Here is a 20,102-nt window from a genome sequence, read left to right as displayed (position 1 = left end):
TGATTAAAAGACAAAAATGATTAAAATATACAATATATTAACTTTAAAATACAATATATTAACTTAAATTTATTTTCAATGTTTACCATGCTAATCATTGCTATATGTATATACAGCTTACAGCACATCATCCTCATGTGTATAATCTCAATTATTTTCATCAGTTTTGTAGTCTATCAAGATTTTTTTTTTTTTAGTTGGTCTTATACTATTTATGAATTAATGTGACGTGGACTAATATTACCAACCACTTAAATACTGAATGATCTTTTGATCATTTATGTTGGTGATACAATTAAACAAATTAAGTTTTCTGATAAATTCATTTTCTCCTATATAGAGTGACAAGCCAACACTGAAACGGATAGCTTAACTAGATCAACTCGTAAGAACTCTAAAATCTTTAAAAAAATAGAGTTTTAAAATAATTTTTCACCAACTAAACATAAAATTAAATAAAATTTCTCAAATAAAAAAATATTAGATATTTGGTGAAAATTCAGTAGACAATTTGACATGTGGTTTTTTAAGAATAGCTTAAGTAATCAAGATTTGAGTAAAAACTTATTAAAATACTAATATTTGTAAGAGAACTTTACTAATCATAGATCTTATGTAATTTTATAGATGTTAAATCCTTTGCCGACAAAATAAAAAGACTAATAATGAATTAGACAGATCAGGTCGATATGACACTAAACACGAGTCGGACTTGGCTTTTGGCTGCTTCTTGTTTCGCGGAAAGGAGGGTATTAAAGTAATTAGAGGAAGAAAATAGATCTCAAATCCCGCTTCATACTCCACCGACTTTAACTTAACCACTGGTTCGAAGCTAGTCTCCTAACCTTCCTTTGAATTCATCATCCCATCACTCTTCTTCCTCTTGATTCTCAGATCTCGGAAAGCTAATTCATCTACTCTTCTCCACGAATGCAGCTGCATTGATCCGGATCTAATCAATCTCTGCTGCATCTTCAACTCCACCGACAAAAAAAACAATGGGAGAGGAGAAATCGAAGTCGAGAGGATGGTGCGGCTGGTTTATAGCGCTCATCGTATTAGCTGCCGTTATCCTCGCCGTCGTCTACATGGTCAAATCAAAAATGAAGAAATCCGATGACGGCGACGGAGCTGGTCCCGTCCCCGGACCTCCCGGCGCCATCGATAAGAAATACGCCGACGCTCTCAAACTCTCCTTACAGTTCTTCGATATCCAGAAATGTAATAAAACACATCTCTTCTTAATCTGCAGATCAGAAGTTTCTAAATTAGTCTTATTTGACTATTTTCTTGTGATTGAGTTTCCCTTTTGGGAAACTAATAATGGTGCATGTTTGATTCAGCTGGTAGATTGGTGAACAATATAATATCTTTGATGCAGCTGGTAGATTGAAGTTTCTAATTCAGTTTTAAGTATAATGTTCATGTTTGATATACAGATCTCTTTGCTACGTATCTTAAGCTACATAGTTTAATTTCTAATCCAGTCTTATGAAAATATATTAAGTTTTGATTATCAATGCATACCTTTTTGTGATTAACTATTTCTCACAACTTTTAATTAATATAATTTCAGTTAAAACAATTCTTTTTTTGAAGTTTACAATTTACCATCAAATAATGCACAAAAAAATAAAAATGTATATTTCTCAAACAATATTTTTTTTTCTCTAAAACATGGATCTTTTCGGAATGGAGGAGTAAGAGTATCTGGCAAGCCGTTGACGATTTTTCTTGTGATTGTGTTTCCTTTTTGGGAAACTAATGATGTTCTTGTTTGATTGATGCAGCTGGTAAATTGGTGAATAATAAGATATCTTGGAGAGGAGATTCAGGTCTGAAAGATGGAAGCGAAGCGGATCTTGATCTTTCCAAAGGATTGTATGACGCTGGAGATCATATCAAGTTTGGTTTCCCTATGGCTTTCACTGCTACTGTCTTGTCTTGGTCCATTCTTGAGTATGGTGATCAGATGGATGTAGTGAACCAGTTGGATCCTGCTAAAGAATCGCTTAGATGGACCACTGACTACTTCATCAAAGCTCACCCTTCTGATAATGTGCTCTATATTCAGGTAGGAGAATCGTATAAATACAGGCGTCTAATAGCATGTACAAGTGTGTATATATATATAAATTAAAGAATAACATTTTAAATTTTAATTATATTTTTAAATTTAGTCTATAGTTTCAAGAAAAAGTGTAGACATGTATTAACTAGAGCTATTAATTTTTGATCATTACTTTTATATATACTATTAATTATTTTTTTGCACAAGGCCTAAAAATAGTTTGAGACTTGACTGACTAGTAGATGATATAGTTTGGATATGTTTTCGTGTGCAAAGACTCTGATTTTGTTAGTATTATTGTTGATGATTATATTTTGATGTAGGTGGGAGATCCAAAGGTAGATCATCCATGCTGGGAGAGACCAGAGACCATGAAAGGGAAGAGACCACTTATCAAGATTGATGCAGACACTCCAGGGACTGAGGTTGCTGCGGAAACTGCTGCAGCCATGGCTTCAGCGTCTTTAGTGTTCAAGGACAGCGATCCTCAGTATTCAGCCACGCTTCTGAAACATGCCAAGCAGCTGTTTGATTTTGCAGACACTAAAAGAGGCTCTTACAGTGTCAACATACCAGAGGTTCAGGACTATTACAATTCGACGGGGTATGGAGACGAGCTGCTATGGGCAGCCAGCTGGTTGTACCACGCGACAGAGGACAAAACTTACCTTGACTATGTCACTAAGCATGGAAACGAGTTTGCAAGTTTTGGTAACCCAACTTGGTTCAGTTGGGACAATAAGCTTGCTGGAACACAGGTGCTGCTATCAAGGTTACTGTTCTTTAAGAAAGATTTGTCAGGGAGCAAGGGACTTGGAAGTTACAGGGATACAGCTAAAGCTGTCATGTGTGGTCTTCTACCAAAATCTCCAACAGCTACTACTAGTAGATCAAACGGTAACTTCTCACTTTCAGTACTTCATAATAAATTAAGCCTGCGGTTTGAACCGAACTCACCGAACCGCACCAAGTTTATAAAATATTTTGGTTTTCGGTTTGGTTCGGTTTTCAAAATAAAAATATTACCAAGTTTGGAACCTAATTAACCAAAATTTTGAACAAAATTATCCAAACTAACAGTAATTACTCACTGTAAAAACAGCAAAACTGATTAGATATAACATATATAAAATCATATGCATAATAAAGTAATATAATATTATTAATATAAATGATGCATACAAATTATAAATTAATTTAAATTTAAAAGTAAATAGCAATCAGTTATTATAGTATATTTACTTTTAAAATATTTATATTCGTGTATGAGCACGGGAAAATCACCTAGTTACTCTAAATTATTCAAAATTTTAACCGAAATATAACTGAAATCCAAAACTTTGATTAGTTTTGGTAAAAAATTTAAAACCGAACGACCGTGTTACTGAACTGAACTATTTTCGATTCAATTTGGCAAGATTTTGGCCGAACCGAACTACCCGAACTCCGAACGCCTACTTCATATATAAACATATAGATCAGTTTCTTATAAAAGCTTGAATGTTTGAATTATCTTTTTGTTCAATAGGTGGTCTTGTATTGGTCAGTGAGTGGAACGCGCTGCAACAATCAGTCTCCGCAGCATTCTTAGCCTCACTGTTCAGTGATTACATGCTCACTTCCCGTCTCCATAAGATATCTTGCAACGGGAAGATCTTTAAAGCAACAGAGCTCAGAGACTTTGCCAAATCACAGGTAATAACAACAACAGCATAAATAATCTATACATAACAAAAAAAAACATAAAGTCTTACTATATATAGTATCTTCTTGTAAGGCTGATTACATATTGGGGAAGAATGCTATGGGGATGAGCTTCGTGGTTGGTTATGGAGACAAGTACCCAGAATATATCCATCATAGAGGCGCTTCGATACCTGAAGATGCAACAACAGGATGCTTAGACGGGTTCGAGTATTTTAACTCGACGAAACCAAACCCAAACATAGCATATGGTGCACTAGTAGGTGGACCTTTCTTAAACGAGACGTTCCGCGACGCACGAGACAATGTGAGGCAGAACGAGCCAACTACTTATAACAATGCCTTACTCGTTGGTCTCATGTCTAGTCTTGTTACTACCTCTTCTGCTCTACAGTCATTGAAGTGAGCTCTATGTATTAAGAGCCTTGTTAAAATCACTCATTTCTTTCGTCTTTTTTTGTCTTCCCTACGAGTGTGTATGTGTTTATTCACCATTGTGTATTGCTTGATATGTTGATGAGTGTTGTAGTAGAATTCAAACTTTCAGAAAAGAAAAAATACAAAACAGAAAGACTAAATCCATAACAAAATCTTCGTAACACTGCATAAGTTGTTAACTAGTGCTTTAAGGACTGCAAACGATATGAACTGGTCCGGTTAGTTTTAAAATAACGAAACTGTTATGACCAGTATAAATTCGGGTAAAATCAACGAACTGTTTTCTTTGGATTTGAACTTAGATCCATGCTTTCAAAAGCAAACTGATAACTGAACCGAAAATATTTTTATGAGTTTAACCAAATTCAATTAAATTGAATCCTAAATTTTTTTCTTCGGGTTTAACCAAATTCAATTAAATTGAATCCTAATTTTTTTTTATTTTGGATAAATTTTATAAACAACTAAATCAAATTATTAAATTTTTAATATAAATAATTATAAAATTTAAATGCAAAGCAAATGAAAATTAAATAAAAAATTAATTTTGAAATATAAGTATAGACTTATTATTTTGGCTTTAAATATTTATTAGTTATAAATTTTTTTAAATGTAATATAATAAATTTTATAGAATTAAAGTAATTAAATATGATTTTTGATAAAAAAAAAATTACAAATAAATCAGGTTTTATTTATCCAACTCGAATACATTTTCGGTTCATGGTTTAACTTGGTCCGACCGTCGGTTTGGTTCGCGTTTAAACCCTTTGGCCTGTTGTGGTGGGCTTTAAAACCCTAATCTCTGTAGACGACGACGACGGCATCATCTTCTTCCTCAATTTATCGTTTCTTTCTCTGCTCATCTATCAACAGAAACTAGATCTTCTTCCATGGAGGGTCTAAAGCTCACAAACGCGGAGTTGTTGGTTTACATTCATCCTTCCAAGAGTGGAAACAAGCTTAAAGCCATCTGTCGCGAGCTCAGCTCTCTTCTCTTCCAGTTCGTTCCCTTTAAACTTCTCGTCAAAGTTTCGATTTTTTACTTCTGGGCTAACCTAAAGTTTCATCCTTTATGAGCTAAATCAGTTTTCGACTGATGGGTTAACCTAAAGTCTTATGCTTTATGAGCTAAATGAATTTTCGATTTATGGGTTGTGATGATATAGCTTGGTTCTGTTTTTCCGTGTGAAGAAAAGTTGTCTTCTTGATTACTAGTACTGCTTAACTTTGTTGTAGTGATTTGTTTTTGATTTTTGTTTTTTTTTTTTGAAGGTATGATGAAATATTTGATGGGGTATTATTAGCTTTTGATGTAACTGTCAAAAGCAAAGGAGCTAAGATCCTTGCAGGGCTTAATCCTTACTTTGGCGTCAAAGTAGAAGCAAGTCTTCTTCTGTTTAACCCCAAGCCTAATAGTCTTGTTGGTAAGAAAGAGAAGAAGATGTCATTACACACACTTTTGATTGACTTTCTTCTTTGAGCTTGATGGATGGATGATGATCTCTCCTGTCTGTTTTTTTTTGCAGAAGGGAAGATTGTCAAGATTTCTCCAGAGACGATCCATGTCATTGTTCTTGGTTTTTCTGCTGCTGTCGTAACTGATATTGATATCCGTGAAGAATTCAAGTACAGAATGGTATTATTGTTATTGACTCTTGAATTGTAGTTTAAATTTGATCCAGTTTGAGTGATTTAATCTTTTGTTCTATTCAGAGAAATGGTGAAGATTGCTTTGTGAGCAGCTCTCATAAACGGCACGTACTAAAGGTTGGAACCATGTTACGCCTTCAAGTCGAAAGGTGACTAACTCTCTCTTTTAGCTTCTTTCGCCTATTACTACGAAACCGTGGCCTGCTTGGATGTTTAGTGTTGACTCACCTTTTGACTACTTGTGATTAGTTTTGATGAAGAGGTGATGCATATAGCTGGATCCCTACTTCCGGCTAACACAGGATGCGTTAAGTGGCTGGAAAAGCAGTCTGAAGAAGCTTTGCATATGGATAGGTTAGTCTTGATTTGTACACTCTTCTTTACTTATCACTGTGATCCTCATCTTTTATTAAGAATCCTCCTTTTCTTTTCTTCAGGGATGATCATAAACGAAGGAAAATAGCCTGAGGAAGACTCCAACATAAAGTTGAATGACACATTATATAGATCATCCCAAGCTTAAATTGAAGAAAAGTCTTGATTGATTCAGTTATCCACTCAATGATGTATTTTCAATTTGATATTTTTGTTTTTAAATGGAATCTAAAATCTGGCAGTGTTGGATGTTTGTAATTCATACTTCAATTTTTGTTAGTGTTATTCAATTGCAAATCTCATGTTTTCCAAAACTAATCTCTTTTGTGTAATCAAATCATTTTCTTGATTACTAATTATCAGCAAGGTAAACAAAAAAGTAACTTTGAAATCAAATCATTAATCCAATAACTACTCTTTAGTTTCTTCAAAGATAAATCGATTAAAACAATTGTTTAGAAACAAGGTTATACTACAAAACCTTAAGGTACACCAGATAATAATGATAAAAATCGTAGCAAGCCAAGTACTCTTAATCCTAAAACCACAGAACCAAGAGCAGGCTCAACTCTAATGATACAAACAACTACATTGTGCTTTTAATATCGATGATGTCTAGGGCCTTGATCATGATGATGATGACTCCCACCTCCTCTACGGTTGCGGTCACCACCTTGCTGACGATGATGCTGACCACCACCATACCCTCGTTGGTTATTATAATGCTCCTCCCCACCTTGACCATCCCAATGTTGTTGTTGTTGTTGATGTTGGTTGTAGCCACCAGAGTACCCTCTACCACCTCTGTTGTCACGGTGGTGACCTCCTCCACGTGACTGAACCGGGTAAGGATCCGATGGGAATCTCCCACTGCTTCCACGAGGTTGGTACCCACCTCGGCTTTGATACGGAGGTTGTCTTGACTGTGGCGGAGCATAGTCTTGGACGCCATGCGGAGGAGCATTATAGCCACCATACTGGTAAGAAACTTGTGGAGCATACGGCGGTTGATTGTAGCCGTGACCATGATGATGCTGCTGATGATGTCCATCTGCTGCTTGATATCCATGCCGGTCTGTTCTCGTCTGTAAGCTGTTGGTGACAAGACGATGTGCTGCGTCTCCTAGATGCAGCCCAGATAAACTTCCAGGTGGGTTTTGCCTTCAAGGATTGAAAAGAAATTAATTAACAATTTTGCAAATTAGACAAAATTGTTTTAAACTTGATTCAATGATTATATTATTACCTTCCTTGATTATTATTATAATGATTATTGTTATTATTATAATGATTATTGTTATAATTATTATTATGCATAGGTCTCCTTCCATTGTCCTCGTGCCAAAGAGGAGGTGGTGGTTTCAAGTCACCTATGTTCACAATCTGAAAGAAAACAAACCAACTTAAAGCTACCATAGACATAAGTAGACAAGACATTGTGGTGTTGTGTACCTTCTTAGGGAAGATGACACCGGGAGGAGGTCTGGTTATGTGACTATGTACATCCGGAAGTCTGTAAATGCAACATCTGAGAGAAGCAGAGAAAACAAATCAGTTTCGAATGTTTTTTTAATCAATGATTATTTATGAAAAAAGTAGGTTTGTGATCTCTCACATGACTTGGTTGGCCAAGATGTCCTCCATACCCTCCATTGGGGACCTGAATATAGGCGGGTGAGTCTCTCCTGAACATGGCGTCAAGTAGCCGTTCATACCATCACTGCAAGTAGTTTTAACAACATCAGGAAACAAGATAGGAAGAATCTTAAAAGAGTTATGTTTCCATTTGATTTTACGAACCTGAGCTCAGGTTTGATCTGAACCTTGAGGTCTATTCTCTCCCTGGCACTCAGTTGCCGACAATGGTTGTCGAGAGAAAAGATGAGTTCAGCCAGGCGATGAGAAGTTGCTATGAAAAGCATGTCGCACATCCTGCTGTTTCTACGCTTCTCTTCATCCTACAGATTCAAAAAAAGAAACTTAAACGTGCATCCTGATCATCATAAGATATGAAGTGTTGGCACCATACCGTCAATGTGAATTCAACTTCGGAAACAGCCTCTAGAAGGCGTCTTTCATCAATGAAAGGCAGCTTAGCAATACCCTTTAAAAACAGAATTAAATAGGCTCAAAATTTAGGGACAGTGTTTCAATAAATGAGGAAGGGATTGACAAAAGACAGAGAGATTGATTACCTGCCAGGAATAACGCTTCCCGTTCATGTCAACTTCAAAATCTGGACAAAATAACAGAATGAGATATACATATATATATAACTTGTTCCGACAGTTGACACTGAGTGAATCATTTAGAGGAAAAAAAAGCAGTACCAGTTGGGTAAAAATCAATGATGGGAGAGTTGGGATCAGTCATCAAGGTCCTATAGCGCTCTGGAAGAGCATGCGAACTGCCAAATGAAGTAACAGTTTCAGACAAACCATATTACAAAGGAAACAAGAATGTAGAAGAAAGAAAGAGCATTGTTTTCCCAACCTTGCAGCTGGGAACACCCCAAGAAGTTGATTGAAAGGCTTGAATGGAGTTCCTAATTCAAACTTAATATCCAGCTCTCCCAGATCCTTGAGATCAGAAGCAAACGGTGCATAATGGTAAGGATAAAACCTGTAACATCAAAAGTACAGATGTATCAAAACAGATAAGATCACCACTATATCAGGCCAAGTGTAGGGAACTAACCACTGCCAGGAGCAAACACCTTCCATGTAGTAATGCATGACCCAACAAAGGCCTTCTGTGTACTTCAAAACCTGGCACAAACCCAATGTTTCACATATTAAAAATTTAAAACCTCTCCAGATGGGAAGTATATAACGAACGTTCTCAAACTCACAACATCCTTTCTTATTCTTTCCATCTCTTCAATGGTTGTAACTGAGAACTTCTCTTCATAATATCTTTCTCTCCATCCAGGTTCCCCTAGCTTCACCTATGCAAAATAAGAAAAAGCTTTTTCGGCAATGAAGGTAGACCAAAACAAAAGGGTAACTGAAGAACAAAGAACAAACCTTATCCTCTTCATGAGTATCCGAGTTGAAAGCATCAGATTTCTCACGGATTAACTCCTTGAGCTTTGTCTTTAGTTCTTCCTTGTTCTCATTTTCCTGAAGCAAGCACAAATTTTAGTATGATTGTTCAGTCAATAAGATCATCTACAGAGCCAGGAATGCATACGTCAGGTTCAAGACTGTTCTCGACGTCGACAATAGCAGCACCAATACTGGACCCTGAAGATAGACGTCGTGCTTTCTGATGTGGAGCAGACCCTACTCCATCACTAGGCTGAAACGGTGAAGGAACAGGAGCCGAGGCAAGTCGAGAACCACTAAATCTTTCAACGGGAACAAGAGACTCTGGCTGGACTGTGGGAGCTGCATCATCCATTCTTCTTTTCCGAGCTTTATCTCCCTTTATTCTTTCTGCTTGTCTCTGATATATAAACCAGAGTAAAACAAAAACATCATCAATAATTAATACATCACAACCAAAAAAGAAGTAATGTTTTCTAGAAAGACGATGTACCTGATGTAACCTGGTTCTTTTCTGAAATATCTTATCTTCGAATGATCCTATAGCTTGAATAAACTGTTCCACCCTCTCTAAATTTGGCTGGAGAAGATTAAACCGGAAGATAAAGTCAAAACCATGTCAGCTAAGGGTGAATTGGAAAAAAGGAAGAACATGAATCGAAATGTTCAGTTTTTCGGTTCAGTTCGGTTAGTGTTTGGTTCAGTTAGGCAAGTTAAAATAAAAATTGGTTTTCGGTCTGTTCGGTTTTATTATTATTTTTTAAAACACCAAACTATACCAAAATTCCGAACCAAACTTTTCGGGTCAATTTAGCTAGTTTTCGGCCAAACCGAACCGGCATGCCGAAGTCTAATATCAAAGTGAGAATAAGCACCTTGCATCCATCAGTTAGATAGCCGTCCAGTGACCTAAATTCCTTCTTGTAAACAGCCATAAGCAAGTTGATAGCACCCTGGAGATATGAAGAAACATGTTTCATCAAGTAATATTTTCTAATGCTAACAAGGATATATCATACTAGGGCATCACTTAAAGGTTCTTTGAAGGACAACTTATTATAAACTCAAAGCCAATACAGCACAAACCTCCCGAATCTCCAGTGTTGGCATATGTGGCAAGAAATCGTTGCCGACAAAGAAACATATGAAGATGAAATCATCAACAATGCGCTCCAGATCAATCTCAAACGGTGGGTTGGGAATCCTCATTTCAAACTCCAGGTACTCTCTAAGAATCCATATATGAAGAAACTGACAAAAAAAAAAGGAAACAAAAACATGAGAACTGACAATATTATCACACATAAGGACTGTAACTGACGAACTCGGTCTTGAAATTCAAACCTGATATGGCTTTTTGACAAAACCATCGCCCTTCTCATCAAATTCACCTGCTCTCTTCTTTGCTTTTCCTTCGCAATCTGCAGCCATATGTCCCATTTGACCACACAAGAAGCATTTGTCCTGCTGTCCAGGAGTGAATACCACCTAAATCATGGGATAACGCTTTCATGTTTCAGCTTGGTTCCTCACTTTCTTTATTTTTTAGAAAATAAAATATAGAAGTGTCCTTTAATCACAGGATTGAGTACACAAAACAAGAGGAGTGTATGAAAAACCTCTCGAAGGATTGAAAAATGAACTTCGTGAGTTGCCAAGCCTAACATAATCAGGTCAGCGTCCTGTCAATGAAAGCAGCAGGGCAAAGTGAGAAAATGAACAGACAATAAGACCACAGAATCAGAAGATGAAGACTTCATACCAGTCCATACAAGCAATGCCGAGTATTAGGGTCAAAACCAGGAATGTTTCTTTGAAGACGAATGTATGACATGATTTTATGCTCTCCTTCCCCTGGAACGTTTGCATCTGAAAGGATAACCTTTTGCAAGTACAACAGGTAAAAAATTAGTCTCAAAACCAATCGTGTGAACAAGACATAGAAAATGCTAAACAGCTATACTCATACCTTGACGTTTTTCCAACCAACATCATGATTAAGTCTAAGGTGCACATAATATTGCAGGGCGATAGAGAGAACACCCATGAACTCTGTTCCAGGTGTAATAACGTTGGAATCAAACACTTGAGAGTCAATTTTAGGAGGGAGTTTTCTACCCTCCCTCTCAAACTCCTCTCGCAGCTTTTCTTCTTCAGCAGCCTGTAAGATTAACAACGTCAACAAAAACAAAGTTTAACTACATAGTAGAAACCACATGCCAGTGTAGGGGGTGGGGAATAGAAGGTGGTACATACAGCATCAGATGCATCTTTAGCAGATCTAAAACGTCTAGACCTCTGTTGATTCATTTTAGCTCTTGGAGCAACACCATCTAACACCCGAAATGAAACACAAGGATGATTAACCTTCAACCTAAAAAGAAAGCTATGTTGGCAGACAGAGAGAATAAAAAACTTTCCCACACTTACCAATAGCCATGTAGAGCAGCTTCCTGGGCCGCACCATCACAAACAGTCTATCAATATAGTCAAACATACACTGAAACACCTCCTCAAAGGTAGTCGGAGATGGCTGCAACCACAAACACAATCTTTAATCTAAAAAAAACAGTCAAAACCAAAAACAACTAACACCACACACACTTTATAAATGAAAGTTGAAAACTTTATAATGTCAAAGAGTGCACAAAGGGGGAATGAATCAAAACGTACCCTGTCTTCAGGGTGGAAGCAAGGATGGATGATACCGTTCATGTCAAGGTAGAGATTATCGTATTCGAGATCGTTAGGGTTAGGTTTGCTGGTGTCCACCGGGATCTTGATTCCCTCGATTTCGACGGCCTCTTCCTCGACGACGTCGGAGACAATCAACGGATACTTCTCCGCTAACCACCGGTAAAACGCCGGCACTCCCATTCTTCAACGATCAAACCTGAGCACGCCGAGAGAGAGAGTCTACTCAAATCGACGGTTTGGTTGCCGGCGGCGGGTAAGGTCTGAAGAAGGGCGTGTTAACTGTTTTGTTTTTTGTTAGGAATCGGATATTCGGATCAAATCAAATTAATTGGGCTTAACACAATTCAATAACGACATATTGGTTTGGGCTTTTGTATTGGCTAAAACAAAACTTATTTAGAAGCCCAATGAAACCAAAAAAGATATCTCCGTTGCCGGGACTCGAACCCGGGTCTCTCGGGTGAGAGCCGAGTATCCTGACCAGCTAGACTACAACGGATTCGTGTATTGCTAAAATTAAACCAATATTTTCTTGTAGTACATTGTTCTAAGACGCGGGTGACACGGAGGCTTAATAAATTAATAGGCCAATACACGTCGATCGGTTGGGTACCGTCTCCGACAAGTTGGATGATCCAATGACTAAACAAACTGGCAGAACTATTCAACGTATATATAGTGTTATATCCCTTTTTTATTAATCAAGGAGCAATTTGAAAAATAAACCTCTAAAGTGTAAGTTATTTACAAGGGTGCCATGCTAAGGTGGCAGCACCACAATCACTTTCAGCCCATTTAATAAAATCTCCTTGCTTCACTAGAGAAATTACATCAAATGTCATTGTCTTACCATACATATAAGTGGAGTGCTATTTTATATTCTCACGAAAGTCACCGTATCATGTTATTAAGGCTACAATATTTACAGTAGTGTTTACCTTATGTAAAAGTAAAAACAATTATATGGTTCGCATATGTCATATTCAGACCTTGGTCGTACTATATTATATCGAAGTTTTCTTCTATCATTCCCTCTAAACTGAATAATTCTGAGCATTGAACCCCATTTTGGTGAAACACAGTTTGGAATCATTCATAATTTGATAAATTATCACCCTATCAGTAATTGGTTAACAGACGTATAAAACACCAAAATATTATTTCAAATGTTTTCGCAAAATATGGGCGAACAGCATGAGATGAGGATAAAAAAGTTTTTGGTTTTTAAATCTATTTGAACATTATTAACAAAGGCCTATTAAGCATCTATGTCTGTATATTTGTTTTGAATTACATGTTATTCAGTTGCATGATTTTTGAACCGTACGTACCTATTTTAAATTCAAGCCGAGGAGATGAATTATTAAGTTAACCATAAAGCTATTCCATAATTTCTGATCACATCCTAAATGAGAACGTGATACGGTCATTAATACAGGCTTTTCATATCTTTCATTTTAGAACAGGTTATATATAGTTCTACCAATATTGTAATTATTCAATTGGACCGTATTAAGTATATATGGCAATTATTCAAATTTCATTCCTAGGTTGGAGTTTAATTACGGAATATATTCAATCCAAGGACGTATATTGGGCCTCTTGAATGGTCTGTTATGCCACTAATTATTCTAATGAGTGATTGTCAATGTATATATATGCCATTTAAAGAAAGTATATTTCGTAGTTAATACTTTTGGCAATAATTATAATTATGATTGATAATAACATTATGAAATTTGAATATATATTACAACTGGGTGATCTTAAGCAAATATTCTCATTTAGTGCTACGTATAACTAAGACCCTATATAAGTCTATTTAAACGTCATTCATATTACTCATTCCCTAAAAAGCTAAAACCTAATAACAGTTCATCTGCTCCCTAAGATCTATTGATTTGTCATGGCAGCCCTTAACCTCATCTCTGAATTGAAGCCTTTCAAGTCCCTGTGAAAGTTTAAGGTTTAAATCATCCGTCTTTGGAAGCAATATTCTGGTGCCAGTGGTGAGAGTATTGAGATGATGTTCGTTGATACAGAGTAAGTCTAGGATGACATCGAAGTCGATAATCGACAAGTATGATCGTTTTTGTTGTTTAACAAGCCGACAAGATCCATGGAACCGTGCACTTCTAGGATATTCCATTTTTCTGCATACAAATGTTTCTTCAACTTATCGTAAATATGCATCTCCTACTATATTAGGATATGGAAAATACTAATATACGTTTTCATTGACAACTTATCCATTGTTATTATATTGTACTTTTGTGTATTATTATGTGTGTTGGTGTCATTATATCATCTTCTTTATATTTGGTCGTATAATATATCATGCTCATTATCTCCTGAGAACTCCATAATCTCTGATGCACCTGAGGTAATTAGACTACTTTATTTTACAATTTTTAAGATAGCTTAACTATTTTGGCATCCTAATAGATAGAATTTTTTTGTTCTCTTGGTATAGGGTTCGATTATGCTATCTTGTGGATCTTCTAATCCTACGGAATCACCAGAGTTGACTCCCTCTAAATGCAGAGGGACCCAAGTGTTGAATTTAGAGGAAGTGTATGATCAGAATTTTGCTACCAGAACCGTGTGTACAATCAAATGAAGAAGGAAAAGTTGAAAAGTGGCTAAATGAAGTTCCTACGGTTGTCTTTCATATAGAGGTTTCCATTTATAATCATGTTGTTTTTCTTTAAGAAGCAGGTTTGTTTTACTTTTTATATGTATGCCGGACTTGTGGCTTATTGTATTTCTGAGTTCCATATATTAATAAAAAACCTCTATTTTATTGAAGTTCTTTTTCATATATTAATAGAAAACCAATAGGTAAAGATTCTTAATAAGAAGTAAATTTAACCTTTTTTTGTTCACGTGTAAATGGCGTGTGTATATGCGGCTTTCATCATTACTTCCTTGAAGTGTTATGAAAACCTGAAATCATTTCTTACCATTATGATATGAAGAAGTAATGAGTTTGAATTCAAAGGAAGATGAATAAGAACACAACAACGAGAAGTACTTTAGTGTAATGAGAGTAAGTCAATATCATAAATCATGTTATTATCAATATAATTATAATTATTACTTTACAATAGTAGCAATCTGATATGTCCACACACCACCACTATATGGTTTCTAAACAAATGATTTTCATAGAAATCAGCAACGTTTTCTTACTTCCTCACGCAGTTGATTCAGTTACTAACTTCAGAACATTTGCAGATCAGATACAAGTCTTGGGGAGTTGCATAAGCATTCCTTTCCTAACCTGAGAGAATATTGTAATTGAAAGATATGTTAGATATTTTTTTACAAGTAGGGACAAATAATAAGAAGCGACTGAAAGGAAAGTAAGAAAACTAAAACTCACATGTGTACGTTTTGGTGAAGAGGAAATTGATTTTGTTCAAACCCTAATCCCCCCCCCCCCCCCCCCCCCCCCCCCCCCCCCCCCCCTTTGCTCACGAGAGAGTCGATTGATTTGTTTCGAATGATTTTATTTCTTTATTTCTGAATTATTGCAGAAACTTATTTGTAATAAGTTCAATTAAAACAAAGCCCATAACATACGTAGCAAACTTGGTAACAATTTATCTATTTTAACATTCGGATCTTCTATCCAACAAAATGTAACCCATTATTTATAGCCCATATATTATCTACAAATATGGATCTCACTTTTAAAAGATAATTATTTGCTTAATAGTTCGCATGTCCAATACTAATTTCTACTATATTAATATAAACATGCAATAGGAGTGTTCAATCCATATTTCGGTTCGTTTTTTTCCCCTATTTTTCGGTATTACGATTTATAAAAAATAACTTACATATTGAAACCATATCTACGTTGGTTTGGTCCGCGGTTTATAAACCATCGGTTTTTTGTTTATTCGGTTTTATACCAAAACATTGTTGTATATGATTAGATATTGATTTTATTAAAACATAAAGATACAGTAAAAATTTGATAAATTAATAATTTTGGAACGATAATATTTTATTAATTTATAGAGAAAAGATTTTAATTTACAAAAATAATTCTTTTTTAGATTTTTCTATTTTAAATATATTTTCTATAAAGCAAGAAAAGAGTTAATTTTACCGTATATACATTAAATAAAATCTATAAATTAGACTCTTATATTGTTTTAATATATTATATATGGTATATATTTTATGTTTCAAAGAATTCAGATGCGGTTTTAGATATAATTGTGCTAAATATTATCAAATTATATTGAAATTTTAAGAAAAATAGAGAAAATTTCACTGGGAATATAAAACCAACAATATAATGTTTAGTTTGTACTTATCTAAATTTATATATAGATAAATTATTATGATTTTAATGAGATCATATATTTACATAGGACTTTTTATAAATTATTATCTTATTATTTTATTGATTTGTATCATATTTTGAGCCAGCCCAACTCGGAACATGATAAATTTATTAATCTACAGTATTTATTAATTAATTTATTGATTATTAATTTATAGAGTTTCTACAGTATTTCAGTTTTCAAATAGAATATTTTATCTATTTTATTTTACTATTTATTAATATGATAATATTATTAAATAATTGATATTAGCACGCATATTTAAAAGTTACGTTTTATTTAGTTTGATAAAAGTGGAAAATGCTAAAAGCAACATTTTAAATATGAAAATAATATAATAAGATAAATTATGTATAAATTATATAATTATCTACTATTATATTTTAATTAATCGATTTAATTAGTTTATATACCAAATCATATCCATATATTGTTGTTTATTAAAAATAACATCCATTCCGTATATGTATATAATGTTTACTTTGTACTTATGTAAAATGTATATAATGTATATTTGATATTACCAAATCTAAAATATTTTTACTATTTTGGTTTGGTTAGGTTTTAATAATTCAGTTTTACCGTGATGAATACTCCTATGTAATACCAATGCTAATGTGTAATACAATTTTACAGTAAAAATTTTAATTTTTGTGATACCTAATAAAATATAAATATGTAATAGTTTAGAATTTTTTTTATAATTATACATTTAGAAAATATAGTTCTTATTTCATGCCAATATAATTTAATCTATGTAAATATATGATAATAATAAATTAAAATATGTTTCACTCCGCGCAGGATCATCACCTAGTATAACTCATAAGACATAACCAACAATAGACGTTGTTCCTTCGATCGACGACAATAAACATTATATAACAACGGTACCTAGCAGGTTGGTACTACGTCTTGATAATTATAATTTAATTTAATTTAATTAAGATGGTATCCTAGATAGCATGATGGTATTGATAATTTAGTTAAGGTTTATGCGATGTGAATAGGATCATCTAAGTGGTAAGTTTTGTATTGGAATTGTTGTTTTTGATGTGGAATTTTATGTGGCTTCATGTATAGTTGATTAATGTTAAATGGAGTTTAAGTCACAGAAGAAACCTTTTTACAACTTTGGGATAACCCTGTCTCGTGCAAACCCAACTATTCTAATTTCACATTTACATATTTTTAAAAATAAATGATATTGGTTATTTTATACACAAATCATATCATTTCATATTAATTTTAATGTTGTTCTCAGATTTTTCTAACACATTTTATTATACAGATGAAGATTTGACACACGTTAAGTTAACACGTTTTTATTAATGTTAGTCAACTAAGATTAATTTCAAAATTTTGAAAAACATATAAATAATTGGCATACAAAAATTCAACAATATGGCAGAATTTCAGGTTTATATCATCGAAAATTTAAATTGTTAAGTTTTCAATCTTCAAAATGGGAAACGAAAGCGTGTCATATTAATTATTTTTGGAGTAAATTTGGCATAATTATTTTGAAATAATGGCGGGAGTTACTAATTAGTATGCTTTATTTACGTCATGACATTAATATTGATCTTTTTTTCTTCCATGCTTCTACAAACTACATCTCATGGATCGTTTAATATTATACCACACAAGCTAGAAAAAAAATATAAAAACCGAACCACCCGTGACATAAACTCAATATTACAACCAAACAAAAATGGCAGCAGAAGCCAAACCTCAAATCCTCTCCCACGTCAACAATCTCAATTACTTCTCTATCCTCCTCCTCCTCCTCTCCTTCAACGTAGCATCCGGCGCCGGAGGAACATGGAGGCTTCTCTTAAACGACGTCGGAATCTCAGCAATGCACTCACAACTTCTCATCAACGACCGTGTCATAATGTACGACCGTTCCAACTTCGGTCCTTCAAAGATCTCTCTCCCTAGCGGAGCCTGCCGCGTCAGCCCAAACGACGTCGTTTCAAAACGCGACTGCACCGCGCATTCGATAGAATACGACGTCGCTTTTAACAGCATCCGTCCTTTAACCATCGAATCCAACACATGGTGCTCCTCAGGAGGAGTCACTCCCGAGGGAGCTCTCCTCCAGACGGGAGGAGACAAAGAAGGAGAACGTAAAGCTAGAATGTTCTATCCTTGCGACGACGAGTCATGTGATTGGACAGAAGTTGATAACGCACTTTACGTAAGAAGATGGTACGCTACGAACCATGTTCTTCCAGATGGTCGTCAGATCATAATAGGTGGTCGAAACCAGTTCAACTTCGAGTTCTTCCCTAAGACAAAAGCTCCAAGTCTCTACAAGTTACCCTTCTTGTCCGAAACCTACGATGCTGGACAAGAAAACAATCTCTACCCTTTCGTTTTCCTCAACAGCGACGGAAACTTATTCATATACGCTAACAACAAAGCCATTTTGCTAGACTATAATAAGAACACTGTCGTGAAAACGTATCCGAAGATCCCTGGAGGCGATCCGAGAAGCTATCCGAGCACTGGTTCAGCTGTTCTTCTCCCAATCAAAAACCTTGAAGCTGAGGTTGTCGAGATGGAAGTTCTGGTGTGCGGCGGTGCACCGAAAGGATCGTACCTCCTCGCTTTATATAAAAACACTTTTGTCAAAGCTCTTGACACGTGTGCAAGAATCAAGATCAATGATGATAAACCTCAATGGGTTCTCGAGAAGATGCCTAGGTCGAGAGTAATGGGAGATATGATCCTTTTACCTAACGGACATGTTCTGTTAATTAACGGTGGCTCATCAGGCTCTGCTGGTTGGGAGCTAGGTCGTGAACCGGTTTTGAACCCTGACCTTTATCATCCCGATAAACCGGTCGGTTCGAGATTCCAAGTACAGAATCCTAGTACTATACCAAGAATGTACCATTCAACCGCCGGTTTACTCCGTGATGGTAGAGTTCTAGTCGGAGGAAGCAACCCACATCAGTTTTATAATTTCACCGACGTGCTTTTCCCGACGGAGCTTAGGCTAGAAGCTTTCTCTCCGTCGTATTTGGAATCTCAGTATTGGAGTATACGTCCGAGGATTATTAGTCTTTTATCACACTCTACGGTTAACTACGGTGGAATCTTGAGGCTGAGGTTTATGGTGTTCGGTATAGGAGGAGTGCGAAGTCCGGTTAAGGTGACGATGGTGTTTCCTTCGTTTACTTCTCATTCCTTCTCCATGAGTCAGAGACTTTTGGTTCTTGATCATGTTGAGTTAGTGAGGATAGGAGTGTGGACTTATGAGGTTAGGGTTAAGGCACCAAAGTCTAAGAACCTTGCACCACCTGGTTATTACATGGCTTTTGTTGTGAACCAAGATATACCGAGTGAAGGTATTTGGCTGAGGTTGCAGTGAATGTGTTTGTCAATGTTATATAGTTTGGTCTACGTGTGTGGTAATTTTTTATTTTAAAAAATCTGTTGAATACTTTTTGATTTGAGTGATCAAAATTTATTTCGAGGAAATGTATGTAATAAGATTGTTGTTTGGATACAATTTACATGAATGAGATTCTTTCGTCTCTGAGTTGGTAATGTTTCATGTTTGATACTTTCTTGGTATGTGAAAGTTTCATGATTTTAATTGAAACGAATCTCAAAATTCTGTTATTTGCATTAGAGCAAATGGAATTTTGATGTTGTGGGCAAGAGATAGATGCTAAACTTGTTCCTCCATTGTTGTTTTTTTGTGGGAATATTTATAAAGAAACGTGAGTTTTAGTTGAAAGA

At 35.3% G+C, this 20,102-nt stretch overlaps 4 protein-coding genes and 1 non-coding gene across 5 annotated transcripts; 3 read left to right on the top strand and 2 right to left on the bottom strand.

Annotated features, from left to right (window-relative positions):
* Positions 1–726: 726 nt before the first annotated feature.
* On the top strand, positions 727–4,346 carry LOC106397310 (endoglucanase 10). Its single transcript, XM_013837896.3, has 5 exons — positions 727–1,221; positions 1,791–2,074; positions 2,395–2,968; positions 3,600–3,766; positions 3,849–4,346. The coding sequence occupies exons 1-5, from the start codon at positions 999–1,001 to the stop codon at positions 4,179–4,181; spliced, it is 1,581 nt and encodes a 526-aa protein (XP_013693350.1). The 5' UTR covers positions 727–998; the 3' UTR covers positions 4,182–4,346.
* A 673-nt stretch (positions 4,347–5,019) lies between these two features.
* On the top strand, positions 5,020–6,559 carry BNAA02G17360D. Its single transcript, XM_013863192.3, has 6 exons — positions 5,020–5,216; positions 5,489–5,640; positions 5,743–5,852; positions 5,930–6,015; positions 6,116–6,220; positions 6,304–6,559. The coding sequence occupies exons 1-6, from the start codon at positions 5,107–5,109 to the stop codon at positions 6,332–6,334; spliced, it is 594 nt and encodes a 197-aa protein (XP_013718646.1). The 5' UTR covers positions 5,020–5,106; the 3' UTR covers positions 6,335–6,559.
* A 104-nt stretch (positions 6,560–6,663) lies between these two features.
* On the bottom strand, positions 6,664–12,286 carry LOC106397301 (5'-3' exoribonuclease 3-like). Its single transcript, XM_013837887.3, has 23 exons — positions 11,962–12,286; positions 11,719–11,821; positions 11,545–11,621; positions 11,258–11,449; positions 11,051–11,170; positions 10,908–10,970; positions 10,633–10,776; positions 10,375–10,539; positions 10,164–10,241; positions 9,782–9,868; positions 9,434–9,688; positions 9,268–9,363; positions 9,093–9,188; positions 8,939–9,009; positions 8,735–8,863; positions 8,572–8,648; positions 8,437–8,477; positions 8,271–8,345; positions 8,042–8,199; positions 7,857–7,961; positions 7,694–7,769; positions 7,488–7,624; positions 6,664–7,402 (listed from the first exon to the last, which is right to left on the bottom strand). Exons 1-23 carry the CDS (start codon positions 12,163–12,165, stop codon positions 6,841–6,843), a joined length of 3,111 nt encoding a protein of 1,036 aa, XP_013693341.2. The 5' UTR covers positions 12,166–12,286; the 3' UTR covers positions 6,664–6,840.
* Positions 12,287–12,411: 125 nt separating this feature from the next.
* TRNAE-CUC lies at positions 12,412–12,484 on the bottom strand. The gene has a single exon. It is a non-coding gene; the product is annotated as a tRNA-Glu (tRNA).
* Positions 12,485–15,510: 3,026 nt separating this feature from the next.
* Positions 15,511–19,907, top strand: LOC106422384 (aldehyde oxidase GLOX-like). The gene has a single exon (XM_013863181.3). It carries the CDS (start codon positions 18,061–18,063, stop codon positions 19,726–19,728), a length of 1,668 nt encoding a protein of 555 aa, XP_013718635.2. The 5' UTR covers positions 15,511–18,060; the 3' UTR covers positions 19,729–19,907.
* The last annotated feature ends 195 nt before the right edge of the window (positions 19,908–20,102 follow it).

The sequence above is a fragment of the Brassica napus genome, chromosome A2 (assembly GCF_020379485.1).
Source record: "Brassica napus cultivar Da-Ae chromosome A2, Da-Ae, whole genome shotgun sequence".
In the NCBI taxonomy this organism is placed as follows: Eukaryota; Viridiplantae; Streptophyta; class Magnoliopsida; order Brassicales; family Brassicaceae; genus Brassica; species Brassica napus.
This window is presented reverse-complemented; position numbering and strand designations above follow the sequence as displayed.

Bases quoted from the DNA above. Each gene is read 5' to 3' on its own strand.
- LOC106422384 (XM_013863181.3), top strand. From the start codon at position 18,061: ATGGCAGCAGAAGCCAAACCTCAAATCCTCTCCCACGTCAACAATCTC.
- LOC106397310 (XM_013837896.3), top strand. From the start codon at position 999: ATGGGAGAGGAGAAATCGAAGTCGAGAGGATGGTGCGGCTGGTTTATA. The intron at 1,222-1,790 runs GTAATAAAACAC...TGATTGATGCAG, and splicing joins GTTCTTCGATATCCAGAAAT to CTGGTAAATTGGTGAATAAT. The intron at 2,969-3,599 runs GTAACTTCTCAC...TTTGTTCAATAG, and splicing joins TACTACTAGTAGATCAAACG to GTGGTCTTGTATTGGTCAGT.
- BNAA02G17360D (XM_013863192.3), top strand. From the start codon at position 5,107: ATGGAGGGTCTAAAGCTCACAAACGCGGAGTTGTTGGTTTACATTCAT. The intron at 6,016-6,115 runs GTGACTAACTCT...ACTTGTGATTAG, and splicing joins TTACGCCTTCAAGTCGAAAG to TTTTGATGAAGAGGTGATGC. The intron at 6,221-6,303 runs GTTAGTCTTGAT...TCTTTTCTTCAG, and splicing joins GAAGCTTTGCATATGGATAG to GGATGATCATAAACGAAGGA.
- LOC106397301 (XM_013837887.3), bottom strand. From the start codon at position 12,165: ATGGGAGTGCCGGCGTTTTACCGGTGGTTAGCGGAGAAGTATCCGTTG. The intron at 9,010-9,092 runs GTGAGTTTGAGA...GGTTTGTGCCAG, and splicing joins AAAGAATAAGAAAGGATGTT to GTTTTGAAGTACACAGAAGG. The intron at 7,962-8,041 runs GTTCGTAAAATC...AACTACTTGCAG, and splicing joins CAGATCAAACCTGAGCTCAG to TGATGGTATGAACGGCTACT.